This window comes from Siphateles boraxobius, unplaced genomic scaffold, assembly GCF_051911475.1.
Source record: "Siphateles boraxobius isolate OS27281-9 unplaced genomic scaffold, OSU_SipBor_1 56, whole genome shotgun sequence".
Classification (NCBI taxonomy): domain Eukaryota; kingdom Metazoa; phylum Chordata; class Actinopteri; order Cypriniformes; family Leuciscidae; genus Siphateles; species Siphateles boraxobius.
This window is the reverse complement of record NW_027509182.1, coordinates 3,918,372-3,946,296: the sequence shown is the minus strand read 5'-3', so window position 1 is coordinate 3,946,296 and position 27,925 is coordinate 3,918,372. Positions and strand designations below refer to the sequence as shown.

The following is a 27,925-nucleotide window of genomic DNA, read 5'->3' as shown; positions in this document are numbered from 1 at the left end:
GATATCGCCAACTATTGGCCAGGCAGCATAATGCAGTGGTTTTAGTGTTTTTTGTGGATCCGGGTGAACTGGGATTGCTTTGACAATGTTGTTGTCTGTATGCGAAAAAACGCAATATAAAAGCTTTTCTGTTTTTGGTCCATCCTTGTCGTGTAAACATAGCCTAAAAAGACTCATTATAGGTGATATACACTATCGATCAAAAGTTTGGAGTCTCATATTTATTTGAATGTTTTTGAATAAAGTCTCTTATGCTCAGCAAGGCTGCATTTATATGAACAAAAATACTGTAAAAATAGTAATATTGTGAAATATTATTACAATTCATAATAATTGTTTTCTATTTTAATACATTTTAAAATTTAATTTATTCCTGTGATGTCAAGGGAATCATTACTCCAGTCTTCAGTGTCACATGATTCTTCAGAAATCATTCTAATATGATGATTTGCTGCTCAAGAAACAATTCTTCTTATCACAATTGAAAACAGTTGTGCTGCTTAATATTTTTGTGGAAACACATTAAATGATACATTAAATGATTTTAATGCAGGACACAGAGGCAAAGAACCACCCAAATTCATAATGCACAGCTAGCCATGGATTATGCCACTTATACCATGGTCATTTGACAGCATTTTTATTGATGTTTGCAGCGTAATATTTGACTGGACGGTTATTTTCGTCAGTTATGGCTCCTTAGATCGAGCATTCTGCCTGCTATGAATCAGACACATAGATTAAGTAGTACATAAGATTACATTTATTTGAATTAATTAGAGAAAAAGAGGTTAGAGAAAAATGCATGTGTGAATTACATGTTTCCCTCAATGTTTCTTTATTACATTAGGAATGTAAGAATAGAATTTGTTGTTCCTCGTCCTGTTTTTGTGGAAGTATTTGTATTGTACCCATGTAATAGATTGATGTGGAAATCAATATCACACACAGTGCTGCATGTTCTGCAGTTAAACAAAGTCACTTTGTTACTCTGAAGTTTTGTGAAACAGATGAGATTCTTTGGATATTCTCCCCAGCTGTCTTTGACAGCAGAAGGCTAATGATCCTGACTTGGCCGCGGATGGTCTCATTGGGCACTTTTTCTAGACTAGGGGTGTTCATAACTGCAATCACAGTATAATTGTCTAGACTGTTTACTCCAGTCACCGACAACTGTTTTTTTTTGGCAGAAGTTGACTTGAATTTGAAACCAGTTTAGGCCATTTTTCCCGTAGATTATTTTGTTGGCAGATTGTCCAATCAGAGTCACGATTGTGACCTGAGAGTGTGTATGCATTGTATTATGTGATATTACAGTTTCTCTAAATCTTGCAGAGACCTGGCTGCTCGCAACTGCCTTGTGGGAGAGAACAATGTGCTGAAGATCAGCGATTTTGGGATGTCCCGACAGGAGGACGATGGCATCTACTCTTCATCAGGACTGAAACAGATCCCAATCAAGTGGACTGCACCGGAAGCGCTGAACTATGGTAAATCACCCGTGGTGTCTGTGCTGCCGTTGGTTAAAGCTACTTCTGCCTCTAAAATTATTCTCTTTACAAACATAATAGGAGTATATTTGTATATATTTTGGTTAAGTAGTGGATTCAGATTGATGTTTGGCATGTTGTTAAAACCACAGGGAGATACAGCTCAGAGAGTGATGTGTGGAGTTATGGGATCCTCCTGTGGGAAACATTTAGCCTAGGAGTGTGTCCTTACCCGGGCATGACCAACCAGCAGGCTCGAGAACAGGTGGAAAAAGGTACTAAATGAATTCCATATTTAGTGAATGAAGATGAACCCGATTTTATTTTTACATTTTAATTTACTTTGAATTGAATCTCTTACCTTTTTCATTTATTTTAAATGTTTTTTACATTTATTAAAATGGTACATGTTTCTTTTATATTTGATTAAAGGTGAAGTATGTAGTTTCTGCGACACTAGCGGAATTTGAAAAATAAATCATATTTTCAAACAACCTTGCAAACGCCCCTTTTGCGTGTTGCGCCTCCCCCCAAATCAAACATCACAATCACAGCTTTTGAGGGATTTGTGAAGGCATGTCTCAACAGGTAAAAGTATTCTCATTTGAAACAAATCGAGGCTTGGACCCGGAAACAGTGTTCCCAATGTCACGACTTAACAAGCGGATAGTGTGCAACAGTGTCCGTCCCCTTTTACAGCTGCGCTGGTTTCGGTGTGGTGAAGTGCTCTTCTCACTGTAGAGATCAGTCCCACCTAAAGACCCAAGCAATCTGATTGGTTTAAAGCACGTTTTATGGGTAATCGCTTTACTGTCTGGCTACAAATCAGACAAAATCCCTTTATTATATCCGTCGTTTGAACAATGTTATAACGACCATTAATGTCTTTTAACTTATGTTTGATATACTGGTATATAAACGAAGCTATAGAGCTATAGACTGTGAAATTAAACATTTCTCGTTCTTAGTGTTTTTTTAGTTAGCTTACATAGTAGCATAGCGTACAGCTATCCGAAATGATTAGAGATAAAGGTCACCATCTACGATATTTTTGCACACTCTTTGTCAATCGAAAAGGCAGTTTTCACAGCATCTGGATGATTTAATATTTTTAGACTGAGATTTAAGTTCACAAGCAGTGCATATGCAATTTCGATGTGCAATCATGATCATAAAAAATATGATACAAGCATAATTATGTTTAAGATATATTTTAACTAATTATTGTTAAAAAACTTAAATTATATAAAAGTGTTTCTGAAATGGCTGGACAGTGGATAACTAGAGTTTGAAATCTGTATCGTTATATGATGCATAATGTTGTTTCACACACTAAGTAGGCACTGCAGTATGCACTATAAAGTATGTACTGCACAGTGTGCAGTATGCTTGTATTATGTTCTGAAAAAAAAAAACCTCTAACAAAATCACTTTATTTTCAGTGTCATTGTTACATATATAACATGTTATTTCAACTGTACTAACTATAAATTATGCATAATTACATGCAACTAAACCTAAACCAAACTCTATTCCTGACCCTTACCCTATAGTAAGTGCATGCAGTTGCTATTGTATTATTATTACTCAGTACTTAAATGTATAATTACACTGTAACACGAATAAAGTGTAACTGCCTTTTAATAATCTTTCATATCCACTATCAATTATTGTTTTATAATCAGCACTGACATAGAAAGTTTGTTTGTGTGTAATGTAGGTTACAGGATGTCCTGCCCGCAGAAGTGTCCAGATGAGGTGTACAGGATCATGCAGAGATGTTGGGAGTACAAACCCGAGAATCGCCCCAAATTCGCTGACATTCAGAAAGAACTGGCCGTGGTCAAGAAAAAATAGCCTTTAATGAGGAAACTCATACTTCACATCCAGGTGATCCCTAATCTGCAGAGAGAAACACAACAAATGTTTGACATGCTATTATTGTACTAAAGAGTACGCCGTCACATCATCACTGTGTGAACTGCCTATGCACCAGCTGTTTTGAGCCATTCGCATGGAGAGAGGTCTCAGCTTTGCTCTGATATCAAAATTATGCAGATTTCCCTCTTTTTTGTTTTGTTTTTGTAACTGAGCAACAGTTAAGCTATGACAGACAGAACGTAAGATTTATGAGGTCTATTCAGTATGCCATTGAGTATTCCGGTGTACACGCCAGTGAAAAAATGTTGATATCTTCTTACCCTTATGTCTTTCTTCTGTGGAATGCAAAGGAAGATGTTTTTGTGTCCAATCAATGAAGGTTGGTGTGGTCCGTTGTTGCTTTGGACCCCATTCACTTTCATTATATGCACAAAACAGGTGAAACATTTTTCAAAATATCTTCTTTCATGTTCCAGAGAGGAAAGAAAGTCATACAGGTTTGGAACGACATGAGGGTGAATAAATGATGACAGATTTGTCATATTTGGGGAGCTATCCCTTTAAAATATGGAGATGAATGTGTGATAAAGGACTGTTTGTCCACCCGATAACACAATATCACTTTTTGTTTTTTAAAGTCCTAAACCTGCTTGATGGTTTGGGCAGTTTTATAGTCGAGCCATTTTAATGTCTTTTTTTTATTCCTAGAGCAATAGGACCTTTTTGGACAAAAAAAAATGACAGATGTCCGTCAGTCACACAAAATAACGCGTCGCATCCTTAAGACTTTCATTGAGTTACATTCCAATGTTTCAGCACTCATCAAGCAGCGAGACCAAATGCATATCTTTACCCAAGTGCAATTTATGATCACATTAGCCAAAATGTCATACTACCATCAGGTGGCCTTAACGTCAAATCGAATGATTCTGCTAGGCAGCTTGAGAGCTGGTAAATGACATGGACACAGCACCAATCTACACTTTACAAGCCTTCAGAATTCCTCCAAATACTACAACCTCTCACCTCTTCGTGGTTCATGCCATTTGATGTTTATAGGGGTAATTCTGCGAAACATTTAAATTTTCATCATTTACTCTCATTCCAAACCTGTATGATTTTTCATTTCCATAGAATACAAAAGGAGAAATTGAATACAGTGTTCACGCTGCTCTTTACCATATAGTGAAAGCAAAGGCTTCCAAGCTTCAAAAAGCACTATAAAAGCATCATAAAAGCGATCTATATAACTTTTTTGGTAGAATCTAAATCTTCTGAATATGTAAATTGCTATTCAGCAAAAAATCTCGCTCCATTGTAGCTCTCAAATCTTAATCACGGTTTGTACATATTTAAATACGGCACTTTGATTTAAGTGTTGCCAAAATGCTATTCATAGTCACGTTACAAGAGCAATTATGATGTAACAATTTTTAATATTTGTGGAAGCACCAATCACATTTGAGTGCCACAGTAGAGGGAAGAATTTTTTTTTCTGAAGCGGATAACATCTTGCATCTTTAGTCTGTTCTGCCACACAGAATATAGGGAACAAGTCGGTTACTTTTACTGCTTTTTTGTAGCTTGGAAGTCCCAGTTCCCATTCACTTTTATTGTATGGGAAAAAAGCAGCTTGCCTTGGACATTCTTGGAACAAAATATGATATAGGTTTGGACAGATGGAAATTAGTAATGACAATTTTAATTTTTCAGTGAACTATCCCTTTAACATTTACAGGGTTGCCATGTGGCATATTAGGAGTCACCAAAAGCCCTGTCCAAAACCAAATGTGGTTTGTCCTGTTGTGATCTCTGTTCATGGAACAATGTTTTTTTAACCAGCAACCAAAGCCAGTCACAATCATGTTTATTTGTATCTATGCCATTGTCTTGGATTGTGATGTTCTTATTCTTGTGCAACATGTGCATTTGTGCTATTTTACGATCAGGTTTCCTCATGCAAATATCCCTTGAGTTCTAAACAGATATGCATTTACCTCCACAAGTATTACAGGTTTGGTTAGACAATGGTGTGTTTTGTATTAAGACTTTCACAGTTTTTTTTCCCCTGCCAATGTACACAAGCTCCACCCGAGCATCGGTGCGGACCGATTCAATGCGTCTTACCAGCAACTTCTTGTTCCTGAGTCACATAAATTTGTTTCCATTTCCACAAAAATGGAATAGTGGTTTATTCAAGGTTTACTCTATCAAATCATTCCTTTTGTATTTTGTAAATACTTTTTTGTAGATTCAGTAATGTAATATTGTAGGTGTTTGTTTTTTTTCCGCTGCAAAACTGATGTTATTAGAATGTGGATGTCTGTCAGGAATATGCCTCAACGTTCAGCTGTAATAGTAGCGATGAAGATTCAGAATCAATACTGCTCTAATATTTGCACATTTGGTATATGTAAAGAGGGTCCCATAGGATCGACTGTTTGCCTGTTCATGTTGTTGCCATCACTAATGCAGCCAAAAGTCAACGTGTTTGACATGGAATAAAATGCATGTGCCAATCATGCAGAACTGGTGTCAATAACCATAAATCTACTGTATAATACAGTTTGGATTCGTATCCTTGCATGATCAATTTTTAAAAGAAATTTGGTGTGTGAAGCTGAGCTTACATCAATTAAACTACTGGTGAGTGAGCTCTTGTTTTTTTACGTCAAAGCAATTATCCCTATAGTGTGTTTTTTATTTTATTTTTATTTATTTGAAATACTGTACTATTATTCTAGCATTTTAATCTCTTGTTATTTTGTTCCATTCACTACAATTCTGTCAGTGTATTAAAGCAAACACCAGTATTGTGTCTCACATTATATTGAAATTTGTGTTATTCAGAGACATTAGATTTCCCTTTCCCATGTCTGACTTGCACATAGTGATCATGTAAACTTCCATCAGAAAAAATGGCTTGTCAGCGATATTCATTTTTTCAAGTACTTCAGCAAAAGATTCTGTTGTGAGTCAGATTGGCATCATCTGCTCTGTGCTGAACCATTTATTCCGTGATGGAACATGTTATGTATTGATTGCACTTTTGGCCTTTTTGTGCTTAAAAATGATCCCCTTTAATATAAAACAGCAAATTGTTGTTTCAGGTAATGATCAACTCCAAACTGTCTTGAATTGATCCTTGAACAAAAGTAGAAAAGCAACACTGGACGTTTGATTTTCAAACTAATGCTTAGTGATTTTTACCCCTACCGCTGAAAGAGGACATATGACAAGTTAAATGGTTAACATTTAAAAGTTGAAATGCTTTTTTCCGTGTAGTTTTCTTTCATCTGTCTCTGATCAGAACACCTCTCTGATGGACATTCAACTGTAACAATGTCTCCTCATTGTTTATATTGTACACTTGCAATAAAGTTTTTTTGAGTCTTTGGACTTGCTGCTTAATTAATTATTGAAAGTGAGTGTTGTAACTGAATGATTGATGATTAATGTGTGCACTGGGACGTTTTATGAAAAGGATACAATGCTTAAAAGAAAGTGCTTAACCATTTTCTAGCAATAATAATGATCAATAAATATTTAACACTTTATAAAAACTGAAACCAATACAATAACTGAAATACAATAGAATGGTTAACTTGCAGTCCCCCCTGCAGTCAATTTTATCCCTTGAACTCATCTTTGATAATCAAAATTACATATTTAAACTTTTTTTTTCTTTTAAAATCCAGACTCCACTCAATAACACCAGCTTAGACTACCTGATCTACTCGGTTAAAGGTAGGGTAGGCAATTTACGGAGAGGCTAGCACTAGCGAGCTAGCTTTGAAAGCATAACCCCACCCTCCCTTCAGAGTCTCCAAGAACACACCTCCTTCAAAACACATGAACATGTTCAACAGGGAGCAAACAAAAGTGTCACGAGAGACGGCGTTACACTACCTCAAAGCATATAACATTACAATAATAATGAACATAAACAACTTAAAGAGCAGACCTGTACCACCTGACTGCTGCAGATTCATTTCAGCATTGATAGTGTTGCCATTGAAAAGCATAAATTCGAGTCATGGGTTTTCCATCTCTTTCAAATGACAGTAGTGTCTTTTGGTGTGAATGCAGCATAAGCTCATTGTTTTGGTTCAGGAGGAACTGTAAAAGGCGTCTGCAGTTTCGGTTGCGGTGCTCGGCGACTGATGTCTGTCTAGCTCTGCAATAGCATGAAACGCGCTGATGACGTGATGTCTGTGCAAGCAGGTGCAGATGTATAAAAATACATATGCTAACAGGCAGGTAGGCCATTGTATCAACATTCTGACAAAAAAATGTTTCTGGAACAAATCACCTATCCTGCCATTACCTGTATTAAATGCTACACAATGGCAAGTAGAAATATTGGTTTTATTCAGCCATATATGTTTGAACCCAAAAATGATTCAGAAGAAGAGGATGGGCGAATTATACAGACTACAAGTCGATGTATCAGAATGGTAATACTTTTTATGCATCATTCTCTACAGGCCAATTCACTGCACTGACAGACGCACACCAATGGCGACAGTCACCAGATTACAGCAAGCCACTTCATAAACAAGCGCAGAAAGACTCCGACAGGTGTAATACACTGATCTGCCAAAGCCCGATGTTACAGTCTGTCTATGCGGTGTGAATTGGACTGTAAAGTCAGACATAACGGTAATTGATATGATCAGCCTTTGGCTTGACTATGTTATCAAACCGCTAATAATGTCTTCTTATGTTACACAAATCATGTTCACTTGTAATGATCTTCTAGGATTGCTGAAATCATCTGTAGTAGAGAAAATACTCAGCAATGGTATTGACTGATGAATTTACACATGGTTTGTCTTAAAGCATATTAAAAACACCACATAGACATATACACAATATTAAAAACCTCATTTTCACCCCAGGGGGTCTTAAAATATAGTTAGCATTTGTTTGATTATTTTCCTTATAACTTTGATAACATGGTTGAGCTTGGTGAATGCATACAGCACTAATTTTTGTAAAATTTGATTACCTCCGTCTGTGCTGTAAGGCCCAAATGATGTCACTTTTTAAATCTAAATTTAATGGAATGTTGTATTATCTTATCAGGGTAGAAATCGATCTCACAAAAGTGAGTACAACCCTCACATTTTAGCAAACATCTAAAGGGACAATACTATAGAAATGGAACTTGGATATATTTTAGAGTAGTCAATGTGCTGCTTGTATAGCATTATTTACTGTCCTCAACTCAACATACAGCCATTAATGTCAGTAAGTACACGCTAAGTGATAATAGCTGTATGTCGTTTAACCATGCAAAGCCACATGTCCTATTCATCATTTTCATGTTTTTTTTTTTCTGCTCGACAGGACCATACAAACTTGTGTATCTTTTATTAGAGCAGTTAACATTTGTGCTTTGAGGACAATTCTCTCATACTGACCACTGGATGTTCAACATGGCACCTCATGGCAAGTAAATCTCAAAGGATTTGAGAATTAGAATTGTTGCTCTCCAAAAAGTTGACCTAGGCTATAAGAAGATTGGAAACAGATCATACAGACCATACGCCGCACACTGCAACAAGTCGGTTTGCATGTCCGTCGTCCCAGAAGGAAGCCTCTTCTGAAGCTGTCTCACAAGAAAGCCTGTAAACAGTTTGCTGAAAGCAACCTGTCCAAGAGCATGAATTACTGGAACCATGTCCTGTATCCTGATACTAAGATAAACTTGTTTGGCTCAGATGGTGTTCAGAATGTGTGGCAATGCCCTGGTTAGGAGTACCAAGAAAATTGAGTTTTGCCTACAGTCAAGCATGGTGGTGGTAGCATCATGGTCTGGGGCTGCATGAGTGCTGCTGGTACTGGAGAGCTGAGCTTCATTGAAGGAAACATGGATTCCAACACGTACTGCAACATTCTGAAGAAGAATATGATGCTCTCCCTTCAGAAACTGGGCCGAACGGCATGATAACGACCCCAAACACACTGCCAAGATGACAACTGCCTTGCTGAGGAAGCTGAAGGTGAAGGTGATGGAGTGGCCAAGTATTTCTCCAGACCTGAACCCTATTGAGCACCTGTGTTGATCCTCAAACGGAAGGTGAAGCACCTTGTGTTTAACATCCAACAGTTCCATGATGTCTTTATGGAGGAATGGAAGAGGGTCCCAGGAACAACCTGTGCAGCTCTAGTGAACTCCATGCCTAGTAGGATTAAGGCAGTGCTAGATAACAATTGTGCTCACACAAAATATTGACACTTTGGACACTCACTTTTGCTGCCAGCTATTTTGACATTAATAGCTGTATGTTGAGTTATTTTCAGAGGACAGTAAATATACACTCACCTAAAGGATTATTAGGAACACCATACTAATACTGTGTTTGACACAACAAGATGCTGAAAGCATTCTTTAGAAATGTTGGCCCATATTGATAGGTTAGCATCTTGCAGTTGATGGAGATTTGTGGGATGCACATCCAGGGCACGAAGCTCCCGTTCCACCACATCCCAAAGATGCTCTATTGGGTTGAGATCTGGTGACTGTGGGGGCCATTTAAGTACAGTGAACTCATTGTCATGTTCAAGAAACCAATTTGAAATGATTCGAGCTTTGTGACATGGTGCATTATCCTGCTGGAAGTAGCCATCAGAGGATGGGTACATGGTGGCCATAAAGGGATGGACATGGTCAGAAACAATGCTCAGGTAGCCCGTGGCATATAAACGATGCCCAATTGGCACTAAGGGGCCTAAAGTGTGCCAAGAAAACATCCCCCACACCATTACACCACCACCACCAGCCTGCACAGTGGTAACAAGGCATGATGGATCCATGTTCTCATTCCTTTTACGCCAAATTCTGACTCTACCATCTGAATGTCTCAACAGAAATCGAGACTCATCAGACCAGGCGACATTTTTCCAGCTCTTGCAAATTGTAGCCTCTTTTTCCTATATGTAGTGGAGATGAGTGGCACCCGGTGGGGTCTTCTGCTGTTGTAGCCCATCCGCCTCAAGGTTATGCATGTTGTGGCTTCACAAATGCTTTGCTGCATACCTCGGTTGTAACGAGTGGTAATTTCAGTCAAAGTTGCTCTTCTATCAGCTTGAATCAGTCGGTCCATTCTCCTCTGACCTCTAGCATCAACAAGGCATTTTCCCCCACAGGACTGCCGCATACTGGATGTTTTTCCCTTTTCACACCATTCTTTGTAAACCCTAGAAATGGTTGTGCGTGAAAATCCCAGTAACTGAGCAGATTGTGAAATACTCAGACCGGCCCGTCTGGCACCAACAACCATGCCACGCTCAAAATTGCTTTAATCACTTTTCATTCCCATTCTGACATTCAGTTTGGAGTTCAGGAGATTGTCTTGACCAGGACCACACCCCTAAATGCATTGAAGCAACTGCCATGTGATTAGGTGATTAGATAATTGCATTAATGAGAAATTGAACAGGTGTTCCTAATAATCCTTTAGGTGAGTGTATACTGCTATACAATCAGCACATTGACTACTCTAAAATATATCCAAGTTTCATTTCTATAGTATTGTCCCTTGAGAAGATATACTAAAATGTTTGATGAAATGTACTCTTGTGAGATACTGTATACACATAATAATATAAATATAACAGATCAAGTTTATCTAATAGTTTTCTCTCTAAAGAACTTTGAGTCTCATTCTCACAAATTTGTGCATGAAATTTGCATAAGAACATTTTCACAAATTCATCAATCTGAAACTAAACTTACATATACTCTGGGCAGCCTTATGAATGTGTTAAGATTAATTATTATACATGTGTAAGGGAACACATTAATTCATGTGCATATGCGCACATTACAAAATAGGCAGATGTTTTTATAAGTTCCCCTGTTCTTATAAATTTATGAATAAGCCATGCAATTATTTGTGAATAAGATCTATAGAGTTTTGTTAAAATGGGACAATTTACACCTATTTGCCTTTCTCTGTGTATTATTCTGTGATGGTTTTCTCCAAAAGCTGCCGCCTCTATATAACAGGACATTGAATACATGCCAATTGCTTTCGCAGTAAACAGCACAAAGCCATCTCGTATTTATAGTCCCCCACCATCATATTTTCCAGTTCAGACTGTCAGCCGTCTAGAAATGGTATTGCTCCCGAAGGTGCTTTTGTGAAAACTACGTATTCAGCGGCCCATCATTTGGATGATTTATACAAATATGTTTATGAACCACAGTGAAATAGAATCGTACAGCCATTATCATTCATATCCAGCTATGTGCGCTTAAGTCTGGATGTACTCTGAATAGATATCTGAAGAGAGTTCAGGGTAGCAAACACTGGAAGGCATTTTGCCAGAAAAATCATCATTTTGATGCTGAATTGATAAAAGGAATGACTATTTGAACCAAATGTGAGCTTTTATTGAGGGATTGCATTTGAACGTTTTACTTGACACGACATGTGAAAAGTTAAATACAAGCAATTATTATGTTTAGCCTTGATGTACAAAAACATTTTAATTGAAACATGAATAAATATGCTTCCTATGAATATATACGTATTCATATTTTCTCAGAAAATAAGTTTTAGTTCGCCACGTTTGGACCATGAATTGCAGCACAAGTCGCTAGGTTAAATGGAATCTGGCCGCTGCATTCCAGCAAAGAAATATCAGATGGGAATTTCTCAGTGAAACTGGTTATTTATTATTTAAATACTTCTCTGCCGGATGTTTAGATGGGTGTGTGACTGCCGTTCAACACGTTCCCTCAGACGCACTGTGACTGGATGGTGGCGTTTCTTGTTCGGAGCTTAAAGACGAGGGATCGGTCACCTCCGGGGTCAGAACGTGGCGACACACTGGACACGTGCCAGACTGAAAATCATGGGGAGACAACATTCGGTAAATACAATAAAGTTATGTCAATATAAGCTTAAAGGGATAGTTCACCCAAAAATCAATTCTGTCATTTACTCACCCTCATGTCATTTCAAACCTATTAACCTTTTGTTCATCTTCAAAACACAAGTGAATATATTTTGAATGAAACCTGAGAGTTTTAAGTGAATATATTTTGAATGAAACCTGAGAGTTTTATGTCCCTCCATTGAAGTCAACATAACAAAAATGTTTATGCTTTAAAATGTTCAAAAGACAAACATAAAAAAAGTTCACTATATAAGGGTACAGGGGGTGATTTCGGACAAAACCAGAAAATCAAATACGGGCAATGAAAGTTCAAAGGTGCTTGCTTGAGGCACGAGAACCAAAGAGGTTAGTTCTCGCTCATCAAGCTTCCGTTTTCCATATTTGATGAGATAAATGTAGGTGCACTGACCATTAAATATAATAAAAATATGTTCATCATATAAAGAAATCAAGTCACTTCAGAAGACTTGGATTAAACCATTTGAAGCATATGGATAGCTTTTACAGTGTCCTTTTGAACATTTTGGCTGCATGGACTTTCAATGGATAGACCAAAAGAATGAGAGAATATTAAAAATATCTTTAATCATGTTCCAAAGATGAACAAAAGCCTTACAGGTATGAAACAGCACAAGGAAATGTAAATGATGTCCGAATTTTCATTGTTGGTTGAACTAGCCTGTTTTTTTTGGCTCTTTCACAAGCTCCAAGAAAAACAGCAATACCTTTCTGAGCCAGAGAGTGACACAGAGTTTATGGAACATGTGGCGGCATGGAAGCAGGGTTGCAATCTCATCTTTGACGTATTCACAACAGCAGATGGCACAGCACTGCTCCTGCTCTGCAGAACCAAAGAGAGTGGGCATGTCAATGTATGTAAAACACAACTCTGCTTTCCATCGTAAACCTTTGACACCAAACCAAATATTTAAACATGTCTCGATCCAGTCACGCACACATCAAATGACTCATTTCAGTCATTAGGGGCGAAACTGAAGTCATTATGCTTTCCAGAGCAGATTTATCACCCCAAATGCACTCAGGCCATAAAGTTGAAGTGGGACATTAGTGTGCGAGCATTACTTTCCCAGCATTCAATCTGTGTATTGAGTTTTGTGAAAAACATTTCTCATCTGGTGTTCGTATTGCACAAAAAGGAGTACACAAGTATTTCAAGTCAATCACTTAAAAGGTGATGAGTTCAGATGTTAGTGTGTCTCATACACACTCAAGACTAACACGTTCTTACAATTTTCCATCTGCAAAACTCTTCACATGGGCAGCAGTGAGAAACAGGAAGGCAAATTATACATACAGTTCTCATGTCATGTCACTCATAATCATGTAACCTGCACACCCTGTCCAGAAAGAGAATAAAGCACAAAATAGAAGCACAGAGTCTGTCCCTGTGCACAACTGCTATCTATCCATCCATCCATCCACCCCCAAGTTTTCATGCCTGTTAGAACCAGTTACGAACACTTATAATCTAATGCTGTGTTGTGTCCAATGCGGTTTCATTGAAACTTTAACCCTTACGCTGTGTTGAAAACCCTGTAACACCTTTGGTGTTCATGGTCAAAGACTGGCATTTTAAACATTGCTTGTATATCATTCAGTATGCTTTATCACCACCAAATATTGAATTCAATCTTTTTGTCAACCTGTTTTCTTTTGATTAGGACAGGTTTTGTATTTATTTTTTGGAACCGATACTTGTAGGCCTCATTTATCTGAGCTCATATACCTCAGTTTTTGAGAGAGAAAAAAGCATTATTTGTGGATAATTATGTCAAAAGGCGAAAACATTTCAAATGAAGAAAAGTACTTATACTTTATGCCAGCCGACATTACACATTTCTTACCAATATTAAAATAAAGTAACTAGGAGTTTATTCCAAGCTCGGCGTCTCTTTTTTCTGGGGCATGAGCGATGTCCCATTCACAAATGAATCACTCTCGACTCGATTCTGTTCAAAGACTTGGTTTTTCCAACTTGTTTCAACGTCTAAATTGGTTCACAAATCAGTTTGAATTATTTTTTCAGTTCAGCATACTGAATCGTCGGAAGCCGTTTCTCATAACAGGAAATATAAGTACATCAAGAGTGTTGGATGAAGTGGACCTACAGTCAATTGAAAGCAAATCTGCATATGCATCCTATTGTTTGCCAGTGATGAAGCGATGATCTTTATTAGTTGAACATCTGCGTGTGCTGTCTGTGAACGATTCCACAGGTATAGCTACATTCAATTTCATTTCAGTCATGGAATACATTTCACAACCAAACAGATTATTGCGCTAAAAGTACACGATACCACTACTACAAAGTATGACATTATCAGTTCTTTGGACAAATACTTTAATTTATACATTAAATAAGCTACCATTGCTGAGAGAGTATGGAATAAACACAGCTATTTCGCAGTAATTTGTGGGTAATGCCAAAGTCCCTTTAAGACAAGTCATTTCACGGCGGCCATCTTTGAAACACCTGTCGGGCATGCAAGTGCAGCTCCTATTTTTGAATGGGGAAACATCAAATTCTCCAAAGCTGTTCGCCAAGCTTACAATTAAATTTCATTTGCAATCACCAATGAAATCTGACAACAACTGTCTCATAAATTTAGTTCCTAAACACTCGAATAATGACAGAAAACGTAATTTTTTAGGCTGAATCCAGCTAATGCGCATGCGCAGTGGAAGCGCGCGTCTGACTGACTGTATAGGAACCGGAGCTTCTAACAGCAGCTGCAGTGACGTGATGACTTTATCAAGCAGTGATTGGCTCTTATTTAGAAGAGTTGTGTTATTTTATAGTCTTTGGTATTGCACAGCGGCGGCGACCTGTTCGTCTTGAAAAGGAATGCCTTTGCTTAGACAAAGTTAATCAGTTTACACGCGCCTGCAGAAATTACATTTTGGAGAAAAGACGAAATAAGATCCATCAATGTGCATTTGATCATTGTTTGTGTTCAGATGTTCAGTAGTGGTCATAAGCGTGGTCAAAATGTGAGATTTCACTCCTCTCTGTCTCAGTGGTTCTCTTTACATGCCTTTAAACACAAAACTCTGCAGATTCACTTTATGTTGACATTGTCTAATAATTCAAATGTAGCTGTATACTGTACATTACTATACAAAGTAAAGGTCATGATATTGGGGCTACAGATGAAATGCCAAAATTAAGCTTCTTCTGTGTTTGTTGCAAAGATATCTAATTATGATAACGATCATTTAAATAAATCCATCTAAATAATATGTTAATGTATGGTTACTGAAGTAATTTAAGATTATTACTTTTAACGGAATAGAGTTTTTGGATACTCTACCCACCTTAGTATATAGTCTGGACACAAGGATTAAGACATTTGAGGCTAAATATTCTGAATATGGTGTAACAATAAAAGGCACAGCCTGTTCTTTAAATATTATTTAAAAACTCTACGGATGCTGACTGCAGAATTATATTATGTGCACTTTATGTATCTACAAGTAATGGCAGTAGTACCAATGTTTTCGGCATGCACGGTGATCTGTGGTAGGCAGTCGATGATCTGTTCAGTGGCGGGGGGATGAGCCTGCTCCACATCTATAGCTAAAGACTCCAGATGAGCCAGTGCTGCCTGCAAACAACAAAACACATTAGCATATTTAATTTCCTCTGGATAAAGATAGAAGAGAGTTAATTATACGTTAAGCCTTACAGTTCTAGTGTGCGCTCTCATTGGCTGAAATCAATTAAGTTTGCTAGGCTTTCAGTGAAATCAATTAAGTTTGCTGGGCTTTCAGAACATCACTGAGCAACTGAGTCCAATTTCGCAATATTGTCTTTTTGGGTTGAATTAAGATGGATCATTTATTTGTACAACTTAGCTGTTCATGCAAATACAATATTTATTTGTTCATGAAAAAGCAGTATTAATTATGGAAGACTACTATGCTTTCATCTCATTAAGAAATAAACAATAAATCAAATTGAAACAGGTCTTGAGGCTCCATTTAAATTTGACCATTAATAAAAATGGGCCCTGGTGATGTACAAAAGAAGCTACTCTTCTAAGCTACTCTCTTAATGCCCTCAAAACCTAATACAGTTAGACTGCAGTGATTCAAACAGCGATATCAAACCGCAGACTGTACGATTAAGCAAAATAAGGTCCCTCACCTCCATAGCCTGTGCAAGACGCTCCTCTAATGCCATGTAAGTGAGGAGCTGGGAATGATCCACGTAAGAGATTGCTTGAGCCATCCCAAAACCATCACCAAATTCATCAAGGAACCTGAACAACCAAAGGACTTTAAAATCCATCCTATCTCGTTTCCTGTTGCAGCTAACACAATCAAATCGGTTAAGCAAAATGTTCTTATAATCATTAACGATTTTCATATTTTAGACATGCTTGGTGGGTTAAATCTCATGAAAACATTTTCAGGTCGTGTTTCAACCCAGAATCAGGAAAAAAATAGATTTTGAATAAAGAAAATTAAGCCCATTATTAGGGCCATGACATTATTTTCATGAAAATAAAGCATATTTTCCTCTCAAATTCTCATTACCATAATGCGTAATTCCCATTATTCATAAAGGTTTACATTTTTTTAAGTGAAATTATTGTATTAAAAGTAAAAAAGTTTGATTATTATTTAAATCAGCATAAAAACAAGGCAGTACAACAAATACTACCATGAATGAGACTGAGAATGAGTTTCTTGCATTACGGTAAGAGATTGAAAATAAATGAAATGTCATAATGGTAAAAATACTAAAAACAAACATATTTTTCAGAAAGTATGTGTACAGAAAGTGTGTGTATTTAACCGCTCAAGCGCAATAAGCCACGGAAGTGAGCTGAATTCAGCACTCGTGTGCTTGGGAAGTGGATGTTCTTTTTAAGTGAAGAACGAAAAAGAACTTTGCTGCGAGTATATCGGGGGCTTAAGAGTTAAGGATGACATTGCATCTTTATCTTGTCATTTTTTATGTTGTATATTAGGTTTGTTGACCTCCACTCTGTGTCCAGATCTTCACTCATGCTGGAATCATCCTCCAGGTTATTGTTTCCATCCAGGATAAAGAGTCCAGGGTGCACAAACTGACTGACACCATCAGGGTCTTCATCGCTGCTGCTGCCCGAGTCCTCATTATACATGAGCCAGGGGATCTCGCCCTCCTCCAGAGGGGTCTGCTCTCTGAAGAACATCCCACACACACACACACACACACACACACACACACACACACACACACGCACACACACGCACAGGACAGCAGAAAAACACAACGTTTTTGGGGATGCCTTAATATTAGAGACATATTTAAAATTAACTTGACTTGTTTCATTCGGTTCTGTGTGACTAAAGATATTGGAATAAGAGCAGTACCACATGTACACATCACTGCTGTAGAGTGTAGACAGACTCATTTGTCAGAAAGTGGAGAAAAATCTTAATGGCCAATTTATTAATCAAGTCCAGACAACATTTTGTTTGTGCCAACATAGTCAGTGAGATTTGATTTTAAAATAGAATTAATGTTTTATTCAGCAAGGACGCAATGAATTGATCAAAAGTGACAGTAAAGACATTTATAATGTAACAAAAAATAAATAAATGCTGTTTCTATTCATCAAACAATCATGAAAACATTTTATCATGGTTTCCACACAAATATTAAGCAGTAAATAATAATAATATTAAGCAACAAATTAGCATATTAGAATGATTTCTGAATGATCATGTGACACTGAAGACTGGAGTAATGATGCAGCTTTTCCAACACAGGAATAAAGTTGAAATATATTAAAGTAGAAAACTTATTTTAAACTGAAATATGTAACTCTTATGGCGCTTTTCCATTACCAGTACCAGCTCGACTCGACTCGACTTGGCTCGCCTCGACTCGGCACGCTTTTCGTTTCGTTTTCCATTGCAGAAAGTATCGCCACAAATAGTACCCGGTCGTCATAGCGACACCTTTCGTTCCGTTGCCCCATCAAGCTCTCGCTGGATCCTCTCTTCGGCAACCAAACAAAGGAATGTCTGCACCTCCTCGTTTGACCACGGCGTATTCTTCCGAGTTGCCATAATAATAGTAGTAAGTTTAGTAACTATCTCTGGCTAAACTATTTTAAAAAGGCGGGGTTATTCTGGATACTCAATCTGGCGAGTGCAATGATGACGCAGTGAATAGTGACGATTCTCTCTGACCAATCAGCAGTCGGCATTGTTTTCACGTCACATTTTAGTATCGCCTTAGCTTGCCTCAGCTCGCTTAGAACCTCGCCGGAGGTGGTACGAAAAAAAGTACCCGAAAGCAGATACAGGTACAACTTTTACACAGTGGAAAACCAAACAAAGGCGAGTCGAGTCGAGGCGAGCTGGTACTGTGTAGTGGAAAAGCGCCATTACTGTTACAGCCTTAGCATAGGCATTTTTTTTTCAAAATATGTGGTCTAGTAAGGCAGCTATTTTTAAGGAAAATGTCATCCTTTTTTACCCAGATTACATGTACATAGCCTGTCAATATCATAGACTGAACAAATATGGACGTAGTGTCCATGACGTCACCCGTGGGTTTCTTAAGAGCAAAGTGAAGCCCAACGTGGGGGCAACCGTCCGTCGCCATCTTGGCAGCGCGTCACTCCCAGATAACCAAAATGGTCAAAGAGGTGGGAATAGTTGAGGTGATGTGACAGCTAAGAGACCGCAGACAAACGGCTAGTAGTGACAGCAGCGCAATCCACCTGTCACTCAAGTGGCCACGCACTTAATTATGCAGAACTTTAAGGCTTAATATAACTTAAACGGATGAGTTATAAATAAATTCACCCCCCAAACAGTTGTCATGAAGGGCAAAATTAGCTAAATAGACCAAAAACACTTTTTGAACCAGGCTATAAATGTTTTTTTTCTGCTGTAAAACTGGGCATATTAACATGGGGAGTATATGGGATTGACTCTCTTTTGCAGCCTGTCTCTAGTGGCCAGTCGATGAATTGCAGTTTAAGTCACTTCCATATTGGATTCAAGAGAGAAACCGGAAGCCAGGTTGCCACTTGGTCAATATCTAAATAATGTCAAAACTTTCACAAACTTTATGGACTTAATATTACATCTGATGCCTTTCTTAATGGTGTTTGTTCAAATGATGATTTAATGACGAAAATCTTTTTTTCCCTCCATTGTGCCAAATTATTAACATGCAGAAAGCCTGATAATTTGACTATAAACCATGTAAAAATGAATGATTTCATGTAAAATTAATATTATGCATTACCACATTAATTTTTATAGCCAAAATAAAAACAATTACCAATTTTATGAACAGATATTTACATTTTTTTAATAACATTAAAAGTCTGTGCCAATGACAGCCGTGTAATGATGTTATCCAAAGTATTACTAAAGTGTTTCGTTTGTGTGCTTACTCTAGAGCGAGGTTGAGAGAAGGCACTTCTTCCAGACTGCTGCTGCTTCCAGGAGGCTCATCCATGCCAGGCAGAGTCTCCCAGCTTTCCTCACTTGTGCACCTCTCCTTCTCCAGCCCCGAGTCGGACGTCCAGGAAGCTGACCACTCGCCCTCGCTGAATTCTGAGCTGCTGCTTAGAACACAGAGCAGGATACACGCACATGCACACAAGCACACACACGTGAGCACACCTCGTAAAAGTCAAGGTAATCCTCTTAGCTGAAGAGCCTTAGCATGCAGAATGAGCACCTTTGGCACCTCACTCACTTCCTGCTGAGTGTATACCTTATCAAGCATTCACAGTAAATGCCCAAACTCATCCTTAACTTGCATTATATGAGCAACTTTTCACAAAGAACCTAGATTAAAATGTTCCTTTTCAACAAAGAGTCCATGAAAGGAGGGGCCTAACCTTGAGAAAATGAGATTCGTCCACCTGAGTTTGCGATTTTTGTAACTCTGCTATCAAAATTTGGGACAAATTTAAAACCCTTATATTGGTGATTTTGTAATTTCCTACAAAGTAAATAAGCAAGCAAACATGTACAAATAGTAAATGTACAATAATTCAATAGCTTTTGTAGCAGGGCTAAAATTTTTTGCTTTACGAATACATTCAAAAGTAGTGATGTAAAAATTGAGAAAAATTACTATGCTATAGAAATATAATTAAAAGAATGCAAAATTGGTACCATGGTTGCACACAAAATGTGGAAGCTAAATATTATGCTTTTGGTTGTTAGAATATGAATTAAAAATATGCTTTTTGTTTAACTGAATCGAAATCAAATAAATTATTATGCTTGGGGACAGTATGATTTTTTAAATAAATTAATACTTTTATTCAGCAAGGACGCATTAAATTGATTAAAAGTGACAGTAGCCGCTTTCACACACACACACAGCCTTCTTTACTGGTAAGCAGTGTTGGGTAAGTTACTCTAAAAAAATAAATAAATTACTACCTATTAATTACTTCTTCAACAGTATAATTAGATTACTGTACTAATTACTCTCTCTAAAAAGTATTGCATTACTAATTAGTAATTAATTACTAATTAGTAATGCAGGACAGAAATGAAACTGCTCCTTTAATTCTTTCAAATAAATAATATAAAATTGCATGAATTATTCCTGAACTGACGGAAGTATTTAAATGAAGGTTATGAAAAAAAAATACATTTTACCATAAGATGTTAAATTTTTATGTCAAAACCACAATTGTTTTATAAAGAATTGTTCTATATTCTATACAGTATTTAATGCACTTACCTCATAATTAAATTACAGAAAAATTAAGAGTAATCCCTTATTTTATTTTTTCCAAAAGAAAATGTAATTAAATTACAGTAATGAATTACTTAGTAAAGCATTACACCCCAACAATGCTGGTAAGACATTACGTGTCTATAATATTACAAAATAAAAGCTGTTTAAAAACACTATATAATCATATTTTCATTAATGTTTTTACTGTATTTTATTAACAACTAAACACATCCTTGGCGAACATAAGACACTTCTTTCAAAAACACTTAAATCTTGTATAAAAAATAAAGTGTAAAAGTTTATAACATCTAATGTTCTCTCTCTAAAGATTTTCTGTAAAGGCTAAAAAAGGTAATGACATCAATTTATAACCCATTTGTGAAAAATGCCATGGTATTACCAACCACTAGTCCCATCACACCAGCTGTGTTACTAATGACAATTGGCATTGATGCAGAACTTTCTCTGTATATGTAATATTATGAAGCACATACTTATTTTCATGCAGATTATTAATCTGTACAAATCTGTGCAATTAAACATTTTAGTACAAGCTACTGAATTGAGATGCATGCAATATATACTGTACCTTTCATCACCCTTTGTAGATGGCTCAAATTTCTCTCCAAAATTCTCTAGATCTTCCCAGATATTGTCATCATCATCATCATCTACTTTAGCGTTATCATCGTTCACACTTTTACTGTCCTTGGAGTAGAGGTCACTCAAGGTCATGGGTGGAAAATCAAAGAGGAACTCATTTTCAGGGCTCATTTGTGCGAGGAAACCCGGAGGTGCAGAGCCACACTTGTTTCTGTCCGTTGAGCCTGACAAATGGCTCACTTCCTCTTCTTCTGAACGTTTCCTCCTTTCAAGGTGGGTCTCGCTCGTCTGTTTGCGGATCTTTGGCCTCACAACCATTTCGGACTGTAATTGTTCTTCAGGGTTTGTTTTTCCTGTGCTTATATAGGAAACGGCTCCAGCACTGGCCGTAACCCCGTGACATTTCGGAGCTTGGTCTTCACCAACCAACAACTGACCAACGTTCCTATTTGCTTCTACAGGTCTTTGAAAAACTGGTTCCTCACAATGAAGTTCTGTTGAGTTTTTAGAAGGTTCCGTTTGCGATGAACGTTTACTTGTTTTTAGGAAGACATCAGGATGTGAATCATCAAGTGAATCTACATTTCCACCCAAATCACATATACCATCAAGTCTCTTCTGAGCAGCCAGAGACGGGTTTAAACTCAAGTCCTCCTCCTCAGCTCCGCTACTGTCAGGCTCATAGGCATCAATGTTGATGTAACTCAGAGCTTCCGGGTTAGGCTTGCGGTCTTCATTAATGGGCCAGACTCTAGCTCGATCACTTTTTTCTATACCAGAACAATATTGTCTGTCGTATGGCACAACCCGTTCAGTCTTTGGTCTCTTGAAATGGTTGGAGGGTGCTTTTAGGACTCTAAACAATGATGACTGCCTCCTGTTGTGGCCCTCTTGACTTGAAGCTGCGTTTAACTCCGAGCGCACCGAATTTGTGCATGGTGTCGGGAGGATAGTCTGAAGCACTGAAGAAATGCTGGCCTTTGACGCTAGAGGGGAAAATGTTTCAGTTATTACTCTTTTTTTTTTCTTCACTGGATAGAAGTTAAAGGAATAGTTCACTTAAAAATGAAAATTCTGTCATCATTTACTCACCCTCAAGTGGTTTCAAACCTGTATGAATTTCTTTCCTCTGCTGAACACAAAGATAGATATTTTGCAGAATGTCGGAAAACAGACAGTCGATGGACCCCATTGACTTCCATTGTAGGAAAAAAAAATACTATGGAAGTCAATGGGGTCCATCAACTGTTTGGTTACCAACATTCTTCAAAACATCTTTTGTGTTCAGCAGAAGAAAGAAACTTGAGGGTGAGTAATGATGACAGAATTTTAATTTTTAAGTGAACTATTCCTTTAATTATTTTGTATATGAAAGTAAGCGTATATGCACTATAGAGTGAAAGTCACAAAAAATGTCCTGGTTAATTTTGTTTATCCATATTCAAAAGAATAAAATAAGAAATTATACTTATACTTTTGTGTCTCATTCATGATGATTAAGTTTCCTCCAAAATGACAATAATAACTGTAAATTTAAAATAACTAAAAAAAAATTAAAATAATTTTCCCAAACACATTTATAACCTTAAATAAAATACTACTGTGACAAACTATTATACTTCAGTGTAAAAAATGTTTTTATAAAGACAATTCTTTTTTAATTGAACATTAGAATAAATCTATTATTCTTATTGAACTGATTTTAATCAAATTACAGAATGACAAAAAGAACACTTTACTTTGCTTAATTGTCAAGAAAATGTCACAAAGCAAAAACAAGTTTTATACTCCAAACAACAGGCTTCTTTTTCTTTATGCAAAAAGATGTAAACATTTTTTATTTGTTTTCCTTTGATTTTAGGGGTGAAATATGACTTGGGCATTTCTTGACAATCACTCACTCTATATATATATATATATATATATATAAAAACATTTCAAACTACTTCTTGACAGTCACTCTATAAAAAAAAAAACATTTCAAACTACTTTCTACCCACCCTCATCATTCTCATATATATATTTGCATAATAAAGTCAGATGGTCTCCTACAGGGTTTCCGTCTACACTTTTTAAAGGTGAGAAATGCTCCACTCTAAAGCAGAACAACCCACACACACATATTTCAGCTCTTTAAAACCCCGGTTACATTCCCAATATTACAAAGCTGTTTATTCACCATGAGAACCAGTGAAATCTCAAAATCCTTTCCACTTTTGCAGATCACAGATTTCCACTCAGGAATTGCTAGTTGAACAGAGTATTTTTTAAGTTTAGTTTTTAAAAATAATATAAGTAATTTTAATATATTATAATATTTAATACAATAATCAGTGACAACTAAGGCATATTTAAATGCTTGGCTTGAGTTTGGACTATCAGTTTTATCAACCAATAGCATTCATCACTTTTGCATTCCTTTTTTCAATGTTTGTAGCAAGAAAATGACACTTCACCTTTAAAGTTGAGTAGCTCTTTAGTTTCATCACGCACTAAATGTTTCCATCACCAGCTGGTACGTACCCACTGCCTGGTCCTTTTGACTACTCGTCCTCTCCATATTCTGACAGTCCACACCAGATGTGGCTCTTTGTTTATCTGTAAGCGGCCGGAAGCTGATATACGCGTGTCTCCGGCCGTATCTCCGGCCTGAGATGGTCTGGTATCCTCCTGCTGGTCTGGACCATGCAGACTTTCCTGCCTCCTGACCCATTCCTACGAGAAACAGAAGATTAAAGGCCTGTTCACAACAAAGATGACTATATTAGAGTCCACACCAAGGGGTGTTAAAGGAGAACTCCGGCGCAAAATGAACCTGGGGTGTAATAACACATTGGTACAGAGTCGACTGTTTATTAGTAAAGAGTCGACTGTTCTCTGGGATTTGTTTTCATGATAATCGAGTGTAAAGAGTTTTATCTCTAAAAACTGTTTAGCTTATAACGCTAGTATATGGGGGCATATAATAAGTAAAAAGAGATCACTAGTTAATACCACTAACTTTTCCAAAGATGGCTCCGCGATGGTACTGTCTTTATAAAGTATATTATTTACATTCTCTGTACACTTACAAAGTTCTCAGTGCTTCGGTTTGTATGTAGAGACCCTCATTAAGCTACCGTGTTAGTGTGGGGCTATTTTGAGCCTTGTTAGTGGTATTAACTAGCGATCTCTTGTTACTTATTATATGCCCCATATACTAGCGTTATAAGCTAAACAGTTTTTAGAGATGAAACTCTTTACACTCGATTATCATGAAAACAAATCCCAGAGAACAGTCGACTCGGTACCGATGTGTTATTACACCCCAGGTTCATTTTGCGCCGGAGTTCTCCTTTAAAGTTCTGTTCATTATAAGCGCGCTGCAGTTACTGTTTGTGGCCTACCACTTTAAATACTCAAGCTGTTTAAAATCTGGTGGATTCTGATTAGCTATCCAGTCAATGTTTTAATTGTTCATCAGATGGAAAAAAATATTCTGAATGCGATTCCAACAACATCATTCCTGTGTCATCACCATCATTATAGTTGTGGTGTGCACTTCCCTAACAGAATTAGAAAGATTATTAAAAACTAAACTTTGGGCCTTAAAGGGGCAATTCACCGGTGGAAAGACAGGCTTTTAATAAAACTTGTCTAAGCAGTAGAAAAGTGAAAATTTTTCTGAAATCGGTACTCATTGACTACAGAAAAGAGCTGTTGGGAGCCAAAAACATAATTTGTAGTTTTAACAAAATCCCTGGAGCGGTCGAAAATCCACCAGATGATGTAAAATGACGTGTTTTGCGTCATCCTGTGCACTTTTGCTGACAAATAAATTAGGTTATTTGTGTACAGGTAAAATGGAGAAAGAGTAAAATTATTCATTCTTAATTATTTAAGTATTCACCAACAACTTTAAGTTGAATAAGTTGTTAAATAAATAAATAATATAATATAATAATATAAATAAATACTAATATAAATAATATAAATATAATTTAATATTATAATATAAATAAATAATAATTTAAGTTAAATAAAGGCCCTTCCTTTAGCTATATCTATTATAAAAATCGGTAACACTATTTTACAGTGTCCTTTTTACATATGTTACATGTACTTACCACAGTATTAACAGTAAATTATGCATAATTACATGCAACTAACCCTCCACGAAATCCTAATCCTACCCTAACCCTATAGTAAGTACAAGTAATTGCTTAATATTACTCAGTACTTAAATATATAATAACAATATAACAATGACACCTTAAAATAAAGTGTAAGCTAAAAATCTTCTTTTTTATGCATTGTAATGCACTTAGTCTTATAATTTGGCCTTGTGATACTAATATTGTTGTGTCATGTGTGATGAATTGCTTTTGATGTTCCTCATTTGTCACTTTGGATAAAAGCATTTGCTAAATTATTCAATTCCAATGTACCAATGTAAATGAAAACACACTGAGGTTTCACCTGATAAACCAAATCACACACTTCATCCCAACATGTAAAAAGTGACAATGTTTTATGTTACAGGAAGATTGAATTGTGACAAGTAAGGGTTCTCAATCTTCGATGCTGCAAACGCAGTAGTCTTTTAAGTATTGGGTCATTCCCTTATTAAAACACATCCAATTTAGGTCTCGGGGCCTCGTACAACCCATGGGCGTTCGTTAAATAGCCTACAGGAAATATCCCAAATGTGCAATGCAGTGCTACTCCTGGACCAGGATTAGAAAGAATTAAAGCTTTCTAACCTATGCCAGATCACATTAATGCTGAACAGATCACGGAGGTTACTTACTCAGTCTGATCAAAACGCATCACTGTCATGTTATTGTTGTCTGTAAGTTAGTTTGCAGCAAACACATCACATACGTCAACATAACGCATTAAAGTAGCTTGACATATGCTATCGCTTGGCACATTACCTCTCAACCAATCATTACAATATTTAACGCCCTAAAACAGATTATTACTTCAAGAAACACACAAATCACATGATTCATTTGATCAGCTGGATCAATTCAGTCGACTACGGCCCTCATACAAGTTCAGAGCAGCTAACAAGCTAACTAATGTTTGTCGACAAGCGCCGCTGCTTCCTGGGCGTGGATTATAATGTTTGCTAACGATTTTGTTCCTCCAGTTTCGCGCAAAAAACTCACACAATGTTTTGGTTTATGAAATGTGTCGTCTGTTAAACGACTGTACCTGTGTTCCTGGATGCCTCCTGTGTCAACTAAACTCTGCGAACGTCACGACGAAACTTAAGAGTCACGTGACACACGTCCACCAATCAACTGTGAGTATAATTGTCAGCGGTACAAGCGGGTTCAGCTAGGCAGCTGTAAGCCAACTGCAACCTCACGTGTGCAATTTAAAGCCCACCTGGAAAACAGAAAGCAGACAGGGATGGGATCATGGGGATGGCATGGAATGGGCTGGGGTGAGATGTTAAAGGACAGGGTAGGATATAGGTATATTGGAATTGGAAGTGCTAGGACGACAGACACTGGAAATGTAAATTCAGGGTGGATTAATTGTATGAAACTGAAAGGAATTGATTTCCAATGAAACATTTGTTTATTGCTAGGTGCTTCATAAAATGTGTGTAGGCCAGAACATTTTCAGAAAAAAAACAGCACCGCTAAATACCCTGAAGAAGTCTAATGATTGGAGGAAACATGCTACACACAAGATATAAATATTTTTTTACCTGATTATCTAATAATTTATTAATTCATATTTTAAAATTATGTTGATATGATGACAATAAATTAAAATGTAGAATTATGCATTCCATATTTTCACATTAAACCTATTAACCAAAGAACATTACAAAACAGCACGCACCACTGCCCTGAAACATTACAAATCAAAGGATAATCTAAGAATTTATTAAGTCATATTTTAACTGTCAATTCATTTTAACTGTCATAAAATATAATACATAGCAATAAATAAAGGTTTAGTTATCATAAACTCTCTATTTTAAACCTATTAACCATATAAAGAACATAAAGAACACTGCTGCCCTAAAACATTAGAAATCTAAGAATTATCTGAGAATGTATAACTTCATATTTTAACTGTCAATTAATTTTAACTGTCATAAAATATAATAAATAACAATAAATAAACGTTTAGTTATCACAAACTCCTATTTAAAAAAAAAACATATGAACCCTATAATTAAATAACAAATTAAGGTTAAAAAAGCAGCACTGCTGCCCTGAAACATTAGAAATAATGATTGGAGGAAACATGTTACACAATATATAAACAATTTCACCTGATTATCTAAGAATTT

At 36.8% G+C, this 27,925-nt stretch overlaps 2 protein-coding genes across 7 annotated transcripts in view; one reads left to right on the top strand and one right to left on the bottom strand.

Annotated features, from left to right (window-relative positions):
• The window catches only part of fer (fer (fps/fes related) tyrosine kinase), a 45,302-nt gene extending 38,532 nt beyond the window's left edge, over window positions 1-6,770 (top strand). For all 4 annotated transcript variants that reach the window (XM_077206460.1, XM_077206458.1, XM_077206457.1 and 1 more), the window contains exons 17-19: window positions 1,336-1,490; window positions 1,643-1,765; window positions 3,211-6,770. In XM_077206460.1, the coding sequence (XP_077062575.1) occupies window positions 1,336-1,490; window positions 1,643-1,765; window positions 3,211-3,347 (415 nt within the window). In that variant the 3' untranslated portion in view covers window positions 3,348-6,770. The remainder of the gene's footprint in view (window positions 1-1,335; window positions 1,491-1,642; window positions 1,766-3,210) is intronic.
• Window positions 6,771-11,753: 4,983 nt separating this feature from the next.
• pja2 (praja ring finger ubiquitin ligase 2) lies at window positions 11,754-26,935 on the bottom strand. 3 transcript variants are annotated; one of them, XM_077206465.1, is made up of 9 exons: window positions 26,827-26,935; window positions 24,151-24,342; window positions 21,614-22,613; window positions 19,715-19,885; window positions 17,292-17,477; window positions 16,453-16,567; window positions 15,796-15,910; window positions 13,010-13,125; window positions 11,754-12,230 (listed from the first exon to the last, which is right to left on the bottom strand). In XM_077206465.1, exons 2-9 carry the CDS (start codon window positions 24,338-24,340, stop codon window positions 12,111-12,113), a joined length of 2,013 nt encoding a protein of 670 aa, XP_077062580.1. In that variant the 5' UTR covers window positions 24,341-24,342; window positions 26,827-26,935; the 3' UTR covers window positions 11,754-12,110. The 3 variants fall into 3 exon arrangements, with proteins under 3 accessions (XP_077062580.1, XP_077062578.1, XP_077062579.1); XM_077206463.1 differs by having other exon boundaries at window positions 19,715-19,888; window positions 26,827-26,912; XM_077206464.1 differs by lacking the exon at window positions 26,827-26,935 and having other exon boundaries at window positions 19,715-19,888; window positions 24,151-24,365.
• Between the last annotated feature and the right edge of the window lie 990 nt (window positions 26,936-27,925).

Coding starts and splice junctions, on each gene's coding strand:
- pja2 (XM_077206463.1), bottom strand. CDS start 24,340: ATGGGTCAGGAGGCAGGAAAGTCTGCATGGTCCAGACCAGCAGGAGGA. Junction 19,889..21,613: donor TCTACAAAGGGTGATGAAAG/GTACAGTATATA, acceptor CTGTGTTCTAAG/CAGCAGCTCAGAATTCAGCG. Junction 17,478..19,714: donor TCTCTCAACCTCGCTCTAGA/GTAAGCACACAA, acceptor GATGTTCTTCAG/AGAGCAGACCCCTCTGGAGG.